This window comes from Curcuma longa, unplaced genomic scaffold (assembly GCF_044706935.1).
Source record: "Curcuma longa cultivar G26 ecotype Majalengka, Jawa Barat unplaced genomic scaffold, ITB_CL_G26_1.1 contig_21240, whole genome shotgun sequence".
NCBI classification, from domain to species: Eukaryota; Viridiplantae; Streptophyta; class Magnoliopsida; order Zingiberales; family Zingiberaceae; genus Curcuma; species Curcuma longa.
Window position 1 is genome coordinate 1 of NW_027431593.1, and position 10,432 is coordinate 10,432.

At 32.7% G+C, this 10,432-nt stretch overlaps 1 protein-coding gene across 1 annotated transcript; it reads right to left on the bottom strand.

Annotated features, from left to right (window-relative positions):
- Positions 1-408: 408 nt before the first annotated feature.
- Positions 409-9,905, bottom strand: LOC141817615 (uncharacterized). The gene is made up of 9 exons (XM_074705266.1): positions 9,810-9,905; positions 7,088-7,306; positions 6,745-7,007; positions 3,415-3,566; positions 1,606-1,833; positions 1,138-1,381; positions 935-1,057; positions 798-865; positions 409-729 (listed from the first exon to the last, which is right to left on the bottom strand). The coding sequence occupies exons 5-7, from the start codon at positions 1,608-1,610 to the stop codon at positions 944-946; spliced, it is 363 nt and encodes a 120-aa protein (XP_074561367.1). The 5' UTR covers positions 1,611-1,833; positions 3,415-3,566; positions 6,745-7,007; positions 7,088-7,306; positions 9,810-9,905; the 3' UTR covers positions 409-729; positions 798-865; positions 935-943.
- Positions 9,906-10,432: the final 527 nt, after the last annotated feature.

Sequence of the window (10,432 nt, forward strand, 5' to 3'; positions counted from 1 at the left end):
ACATACCATATCAAACTAGTAATAAATCAAGGAAGTTTTCAATCTTTTACAAAACAATTTCTCAAATTTGAAATAATAATTCATAATGTTATCCTTTCATAGTTTGTAACACTCATATTTCAAGCAATCATATTTGAGCAATAGACAAAAAATAAAATAAAATGTAATTTACTCACTATACAAAATAGACGGTACAAAAACTATACTGGTACAAAGAAGCAATTAAGCAAGAGTCAAAAAAAATGAGAATGAGCTGAGAACACTAGATAATTATGATAAAGACATTAAGAATAAAAATGTGCAAATATACTAAATTTTGAAAACCAATATGTAATAAAGAGAAAAAAATATTTGAAACCATGAGTACCTTGTTAATGCTCTATTCAAAGCGTCAGCAAGTGCCTCCAATGGACCTTGGGAAAGCCTTGTCAAAACTAAAAACGAGAATAGATTCTTCAAAACATCAATTATTTTAGAATTGGATATCACAAGGTCCTCCATTTTCTTTTCTGCAAGGAAGGGTGGTCAATAGTTGCCAAAACAATACTATCATTGCAAAGTAGGTACATATCCAGTGATTCTTGTAACAAGTGCTGGTCTAGGTCAGTATGTGCAGTTTTAAATCATCTTCATCCTTGATAACCTTGCAGGTACCTAGGTGATGATAACTTTTGAAAGATCCAAGCAACATATTTGTCTCTCTTGTCATGACAAGTTGTCAAATACATTCTATAAAAACCCAACCAAATTAACATTCCATTATTTCAAGTCACAACAAAGGGAAAGAAAATAATCACCTTTTGCTTCCACATTAACATATGGAGAGCAGATTGGTTCATAGCTACAGTGAGATCTTCACTTTGTTCTACAAGAATCCAAAGTTAGATTAGGTAATAGGCATATATAGTGCAAAATCAAGCATCTAACAGCTTACCTCCTCCATTCATCCACTGCAATTCAATTGCAGTTTCTTCAGTTGCTCATATACACTATAGATAAATCTCTGTTCTTGCTGGATTAAAACTAGAAGACAAAGAAAAGAGTTTGTTTGATCGACCTGCAAAAGGAGACAGCGCAAAAAGTAAAACATTACATTACAAAAATCACTAGAAGTTTGGAATTGGTCCTTTGACTTACCTGCTCCTTACTGAAAACCTTGCTAAAATTAAGACAAACTTCTTGAAGCTGATTCATAACAGCTAAGTTTTTAAAGTAAAGCTGATTTGCAAACTTCCACTTTGAACCAAATATGTCATCTCCTTTATTGTCCTGAGAAGTGATGTTTATAGACTTCCACTTAAAACCTAAAATATCATCTCCCTGATTGTCAAACTGAATCTGGTTACTGGTGCTGATATTTCTAGAAGATTTATGCAAGTCCCTAAGCAAGAGTAAATGCAGCACATTGTAAGGAAGGATGAGAGTACATGCTAATCCCAAGCTGAATGTATGCAAAAAGATCAATAAGCAAGCACACATATTTGGTTAAACAAGAAAAGTAAAGATTGCAAAGCGGTTATTTCAAGGAATAGTATGTGCATATATTTTCACCAAATATACGTTCAACTAACTTGTCAAAAGTATGGAAAGACAAGGCTAGCTTACCTCATTAGATATGTGTCTATGCCTTGATAATCCACTCTTTTCAATAACCTTTAACAAATTGCCAAACATCCATTTCTTTGTGAGGTTCTTAGTTCCATGTCTCCAAATATGAGCAAATTGAGCTGCCTTTCTACTTATATTTTCAATTGAAAATCAGCTTTCCTCCCATGATTTCTCTATTTCACTGAATGAATTTGTAGAAGTCAACGTGTTTAACATCTGACAATCCTGCAATAATGCAAAGGAAATTTTAATGTTCAAATAGGCAAGAATATGAGAATCAAGTAAACAACTAATGTTATATGATTCAGCATACCTTGAGCATATAAGATATCATTTTTTGTTAACCAGCTAGTAAACCAAAAGAATCTAAAGCAAAAGGATTATGTGAATAGACATTTCAGATATTTTTCACAAGTGAAAAAGGATTATTTTAAAGATCTTTTTGTATTGTTGATTTTTATAACAGACAAGGGACACTGCAAGACATCTACATTTGTTCCATCAAAAGTCCAACTTTCAAGTCAAGCAGAAATTTTCTCCCTCTTTGATATTGCTTCTTGGTGAACAACGAGCATCAAAGCTTGTTGTAAAACTTCCTAAAGAATAAAAAAAGCATTGCAATTAATATTCAAGACACATTGACATGGGAAATAAAAAAAATCTAAATAAATTTGATTATACAAAGAACCAAATGGTCTGTGGTGATATGAACAGATGAGCGACTACATTGACAATTGGACTCATGTAAGCCATTTCTTTAAACCAATTCAATAAAACTGATAATGTCATGTAGGCTACATTTAGGCTTTGTATTCATAAAGAGTTCCAAGAAATAAAATGCATAGAATCCTAAGACAACAATGATGAAAAGCCAAAACAATAACTTGATTATTTTTAGATTTCATAAACTGGACTTGATGGCGAGATACTGTATATGGTAAAAATGAGAGAAAAGCAATCAAGATAGTATGAACATGATCAACGGACATCTTTTTAAATTGCACAAGCTTAGAGAATTAAGATGAACAGTTTGAGCATAGGTAAAGTAATAGAATTTTTTTAACACAATTAAAAGAGGAATACATGGCCTTATATTACTAAAAATATCACCTTGCATAGATGCAACAATATTTATATAAAAGACGATGTTTTCCAAGGGATTCTAGCATATTAAGAGTTTAATTCCGACCATAGGGATCCGTCCTCAACCGACTCAAAACTGATGTGCTAACTTAGTGTATAACAATGTATATAAGCACAAAAAAAGGAAAAAGATAACGATGAAGGGGGAGCAGCTACTGAACACTCGCAACATCAATTTAGAAGAGAAATCTAACTAGACAACAACGAAGGGGAGCAGTTGTTGAACACTAGCAATATCAATTTAGAAGAGAAATCTAACTAGAAGTTCCCCAATGTTGTCGCTGTCGAAATTTCTATCAAAAGCTCCTGTAAAAAGTTCATGATGTGTTGCTTCTAGGACCGTGTTAAAAACTCAATGTGGAAGTGGAGTGCCCAATGTGGGCGAGGTAGCACAAGATTTAAAACCTTGGGCATTGAAAAAGAACCTCAATCTTGATGCCTCTAAAGCTAATCTGTAGTTTATATTCAGATGATAAACCTGAAAACAAATAATCTCAAACCACATCTCTGTCAATCGACAGAAAACTTTTATTCAAATATTTCATGTGTTTAAGAAATTGAATATATAAAGCATTGTCAGAGATTGAAAGAAGTAAAATACAATAAAAAAAAAGTGATTGACTTAGTAATAGATGGGAAGGAAGTAAGATGATAAGAATTTACATTGTATTTTGGACAAGTTTCCGAATCTTCTGCCGCATTCTACTAAAGCTTTCTATGGATGAGTCATGAGAATGCTCCCAACTGAAAAGCTTAAGCTGTTATCTCAAATCTTTTTTATACTTTTTCTTTCAGTTTCAATGTAGTCATCCGCTCTGCAAATGAGAGAAAAAAACATGTTACAATTTGCATCAACTCTATAAATAAAGAGTTAGTAGAACCCAGAGTAGACACTAAGTTATTCTTGAACTTACATAGGCAGGAACTGCACATAGTAACCAAATGCATTGTATAGAATGTTTACATTCTCTATCATTGTTGGATTGCTAACAAAAATTTGTGTTAGCACTTAATATATATTTAAAATTCAAACTCCAAAGAAAAGGTCTGAAGGCCACTAATGGCATTAAAAAATATTTAATTTATCCCCAACCATTAACCAGTATATAATTCAATAAAAGTCTTCCTTGAATGACAAATGAGCAAAGATATTGTCTACACAAGAAACAATGTTAGATAAGATGAGGACTTAACTACCAGACAAAATGACAAATAAGAATCTCTATCAATACTGAAAATGAACAACTAGGAGGGAAATGAAAGTTAAAAGTGGGCAGCATGCTTGTCCATCACAAACACTAATAAGACTACTAGAAGTGAGGCAACTATACATCCATATGCACGCTTATGTATATAGTGAAAAAAAAAAGTTGGGTTAAACAGTATGGTTGGGACTTCAAAGTAAACTCTAGAGATTGTGGAAAGGCATGCTCACTTAATTTAACCATAATCCTATAAACTCTATCATTTGCACATATCAAGTGCCTTTGTGCTTATTAGACATATATAAAGAGAGAGAAATATCTCTTTCAAGTGAAACATGACTATAAATTTTATACAATGCAAATGAGCAAATATGTCCATTAAAGAACATAAAATGAAATGAGTTATAAGTCCAATATTGAGAAATGAAACGAAATGTTAAATCACTAAAAGCTAACAAACAATCATAAACCAAAATAAATGACAAACAATCAAATTAGTGCCAAAGTGCATGAATATAAAAATCATTAATCATTTTACTCAAAATTTTATGAAGTTGATAGCAAAAAATACAGTGAAGTCGATGTCATTAAATAGACAATCAGAAAGGAAACATTTACAAGGTTGAAAGTTTTATCCGGTGACTCTAGATCTTTTTAAAAGACTTCAAAACATAGATACAACTTTTTTGATTATTATTAAAATTAGAATTAACTATCTAATGCAGATTGGGAAATAAGATTCAAATTTTCAATTCAGATTTTTATTTGTATAATTAGTCGGGTTATTTGATAAGCTGACTATTTTAGTTTATCTTTCAATTTTGATAGTTAATTTAATGGTGATTAGTATTTTAAGATTGAATTATAAAATAAATGTTGCCCCAATCTACATCATTATCCTAGTTAGTCCCATCTTATCAACGACAAATTTACAAACTTGTTCCGACTAATAAATCTACTAATTAACCATTAGAATTACCTAACTGATCATTAGAAATAAACAAAGGATTAACGGATAATTATAACTCTCCTTAGGACGATTAATTGTAAAGAATTGTGTGATTCTGTTAATCAATTGAAAAATTTGTATACTGATAATCGAGATAGAGTTGATTGATCAAATTTTATTTATTCCAATATGACTCTAATTCACAATCACAATTTCCATAATTGTATCCATATTAAATCAATATGCTTCTTTCATTGGGCAGCATAGTTGATGAAACATCACATAGTAAAAAATTATAGCTAACAGAAAAGAATCGGGAATAAGTATTTAGGACGACACCATGATTGAGCAGGCCTTGGAAAGAAAAAAGAAGATCAAGCCGTTTCTTAAATTCTCCAACATTCGAACTTTTGACAAATTCCTCAATACTGCATATAATATTTTTGCTTAATACTAAATTGTGCATTACTTTTGGTAGACAATGTTAAGATCGAGTAGTGAACATGCCTTTGAATGGTAAACAATTTATCGCCTCAATATCATAAGATGTTCCACAATGAAGAACAACAACCAAAGTTGCACTCAACCAAGCAAATTATTTAGTAAGTTGAATGTTTCTGAACAAGATGAAATTCTTTAAATTGAAACTAGTGATACATATTAATAATGTGCAGATAATATAACCTTTACAACATTAATATCAAATTGCTCCTCAATATCATCAAGTATTCTCATCTAGTTCAAGTTTATGACATGATGAGATCAAAACAATAAATTGGATCAAGGAAATCTAGTAGTGAAAATTGTTTATCATACAGCAGCATTTAGCAAGAGAGAAATACTCTGAACAGGACAGTATGTTACCTTTAAACGAAAATAGACCAAAAATTTGAGCTCTCGACCGGAGAGAGGAGCTCGATCCCAATTAAGTGTGAAGGACTAATTGAGAGCATTTCTCACAAGTAGCTAAGTGAACTTTAAATTGAAGAGGAATTGAGGAACTTGGCTTGTTATATTGTTGAAACTGAAATCTCTATATAAGCAAATAGTTGACTAGAATGATACTATGATATTATTTTGATATCGTTCCAACATTCCAATGCATGGTGTCGGTGAGATTGAATGTTGAAAAAGGAAAAAGGTAAAGTGTAGAAAGAAGATATTATTTATGCCAAGTGGTATTAAATCTCAATAATATGGAAAGATATGTTTTGACCATTTCGCCCGATATAGTATAAGATTTCAAACCATGAACATAACTTCCTATTCTCGATCTTAATAAATCGGTTACCAAAACTTAATATTCTTGATCTTGATAAATCTAAGTGGCTCTCTTAATTTTTATGATCTCAATGCACATACACACATACACAAACAACTAGACAATCACTATTCAAGTGTCAGTGTTCCATAGAACCATGTTTGCATTTGTTTGAGCCTGTGTGTGGCACATGTGTATGTGTGGTTGGGTGGGTCTCTAAAGAAGATCTTGAATTTTTTTTGAATCTATAATGAACTTCAATTGAGTTTTCACTAAATAATTTGATTAGCAATGTTATTGGCATCTATATAATATATTGAGAAATACATAGTTAACACAAGACACCAATTCACTTCCAATCAGCCACACATTGCTACTGTTCATGTGCATTGGTTTGTGGTAGTGGTAGTCTATGGATGACCGATTGGGTGGCTCTGAAGAAGATTCTGAACATTTTTGAACTATAATGACATACTCCAATCAAGACTTCTTACACAATACCTTGATTGTAAATGTTACTGACAGAAATAGCAAGTTTACATGAGACAGCAAAAATAAAGACTAATAAAAGCTCTTACCCAAGTTTAATTATGAAATCTTGACATGTCTGAGCATCAATGTTAAGGGAGTAATGAAGTGTTAGTCGCCTTTCCATTGGAGTTGGATTAGTATCACCAGCAATAGATGTAGGAATTATCGCATCTATATTACTGTCATGACTATCAATTGCAGCGCCTTGATTAGATAAGAACAAGTGTGCAGCCTTGTGTGTGTGTGGTTGGGGGTGGGGGTGCAATTTCGAAGGCTGACTCAATGAATATTTTATTGCTAGATATAGATCCTGAAACAACAATAATCAATAATGAATTCATTAGAACAACACAAGAAAAGAGAATGCTATCATAATCTGAAATTATCTACCTGTCAAATTAACTGTTAGAGAATGTCACCATGGATAATACCTCAATTACCCCTCGCATCCTATCAATAGTGCGTTGAAGAACATGATCCTATGTCTGAAGCAGTCTTGTCTTCTAGTTAGATGAGAGCTTGCAAATTGATTAATATCCAGATTTCCTACTGCTATTTCTCCTAAAACCTTCAAACAACCTCAGAAAAAAGGTTGCAGGCCATAGGATCCTAGACAACAAAATTTTGATTAGGCATATTGTATGTCGATCATATCTATTGACTGTGTTGCTATTTGATAGTCATGAAGCCTAAGACATTGGAGATGCAGGACATAGGTTCTCATCATACTCTTCTTCACCAGCTATAGAAGAAGCATCGATGGAAGTTTCACGATCCAACTCATAAACCAACATGTTGAATGAAGAAACACCATTGTCATGAGTAAACAATTTACTTGGAGAATAAAAGAAACCTAGGAGCAAAAATTAGACTTTTCTTATCAACTACCTTAGATCCAAAAGAAAGGATGCACTAGATTCTCTTTGTGTTCACCTTGCCAAAAACAAAAGCTAACAAGTTTTTCATTAGGGAGAAGGCATAGAATAAAGTTTTGAAGAGATGTTTAAAATTTATATCATGATCTGTAGCAAACAACTCCTAATTATATTGTGCATGGCTTCTATCTAGAAGAAAAAGCAAAGTACTTATGTGAACAAGAAGATCCTACCGCCGACTTGTCATTGATCAAGTTAAGGGTCCACTTTGCTTCCGTCATGCATTTCATCACCTCCTTCAGAAGGTAGAAAATTTTCAACTTCTACCCATCTAAATAGAAGAGAAAGTTGGAGAGAAAATTCAAGAGATGAATAAGTTAAACCAATCTACTTGGAGAGAAAGTGAAGGGTAGATAGAATGTCGAAGTGTTTCAAAAGCAATACTTTTCTTCTGGATCTCATCATCGCAAGTCTAGGGGGAAATGTTAAGGGGGAGAGAATCATACCAATCTTACAGAATCTAAGCAATAGTCTCTAAAAGAATAAACAACAAAATTGTATCGTTATCCAATATTCTTTACTAAATTATAGCCTAGTCAACACAATTAATCATACTCAGAGAACTCATGCTTAGGAGTAAATTAAAGAAAAGGCATATAAGATAATCACCAAAGTGAAACAGCCTTATCCATTTCATAGAAACAACAAGCTTTGGCTCATTCACTTCCCTAAGTCTTAAAAGTATATTCTAGCATTTTCCATAATGTATCTACTTTTGCAACCATGGAGTAGGTTTTCATGCGAATGGATTGCCAATTCACTTCATAGTCAAACAAAAAACAAAGGTAAGACTGATACTGACTTCAAAATAAGTAAAATAGAAAAATGCATATTCTTATATCACATAAAAGAAACAAGAAGTGGAAAATCACTAGGAAGCTTAGGAAGGTTGGCATAGTAATTCAAAGATAGCATTACTATCGCACTCAAGGCACCGCACTTCAAAGCATAACCTATCAAGGATACTATATAACCACATTTAGCAAATAAAAGAAATAATCTACATTGATCGACAAAGATAAGCCTTAAAGCAATGTATCTTATATGACAGAAGGAACTCCAATGGGCAAGTTCAAAATTATAAAGTCTACATTGATTAACAAAAAGAAGTCATAAAGTGCTACATCTAAATTATAGTGGGAATTTAAACTCTACACCTGTTGATTAGCTCCAGTCATCATGCTAACTTTCTATCCATCCAACTGATTACATTATGGTATTGTCGTGTTGGATCACTTTCAAACTAAAAGTATATAGCAAACGTATTGTTTTAAGGGGAATGTAGCATCCACGTCCCATGAATTACAATTGCTTTGCCTGTATATAACCCTCACGCTTGATGATGCACTCTGCCTAACCATCACTTAGGCTAAGGGATGGATGAAATGCAGAGAGAAGTGTATTGAGGAAAGATTTAAGGCAGTTTTTTATCTTACAACATAAATCAATATCAATTTCAAAGTTCTCCATGCATAGATATGAATATGATCCGTTAATGACAAAATTTAAAAAATAAATAACATGTGTCTAATTGTAAGAACCATTGACATACAACTAATAGAAAGCACGTACTCTCCAAGGTTGCCACTAAAAACACCGGACTCCCTCATCTTCATCTCGTCTTCACAGAATTCATCACCTTTGTTCTTGTCCCTATAATGTTTATAGAATTCCTACAAACAACAATGTCCTGGCTATAATCTATTGATCTATTGTTCAACCATCCCTCTTGGCAAGTTTTTGTTGTAAAATTTTAGACCAAAATATATGTTAAAGGGAATTAAATATCTAATTGTTCGCAAGTAGACAATCAGCATACAATAACTAGTACAAGAAGCCAATTTCAGAGTCACAACAACATGACAATTGGACATGGGGAAGTGTAGATGAAATTGGCTAAGCATCCAAAATTGAAAACTGAAAAAACAAAGCAGGCCAATTGAAACCAAACTGAAAAAACTCAATTTATCAGTTTATTGATCAGGTCTAGTTTGGAAACTATGAAATATTTCGATTTCAGTTCGGAGTGATGGTAGGCTAATACGATCAAAGCAAATATAAAGGATATATATATTCATGAATAAATTAGATATACAAATCTAGATAAATATGTGATACATGTATATATAAATACATAATTTATACAAGCATGTATATATAAAATTTCTCTAACAAACCTTTGAAAAAGCCCTGCCCACTCCAACAAGTGATAGCTGGTCCAGATGTACTACAAGGTAGGTCAAGCTTATTGTGAGGAAATTCTAACGAGTTGCAGAAAAAATAGCATGTTAACAGTTGTCCCTTTATGACTGACATCAAGCCAGTTTTGACCTGTAGCACACCTCTACCCTCACTGTTAGAATCCAAGTTTTGTGTCAAGGAATATGCATGCTCACATACTGCAGCAGATGCACACCAAAGTCAAAGTAGGCAATGTTATCCCTGTCATGTTACTAAGATACGAACAAGTAAAAAATCTCATGATAAAATTTTTCAATTCCTAAACAATGAACATACTATATTGTTCACAAGCTTATTACAAAAGGTTACAACCATTTGAGTAAGATGTGAATTAGCAAAATGGATGATTGATCAGCATATATTTCACCATTGGAACATGCATCTTCATTAGTTAATCAATCTGAAATATTGGAGAATAGAAGAAAGGCAAGGCAAGGGAAGGAGAGATGGGTTAAATGATGACCAGAACTGGTGATGCCAATATCGTGTGTCAGTATGATTTGGTACTGGGTTACTAGTCCAGAATGCCAAGATTACTTAGTAATGGTTGGGATATAAC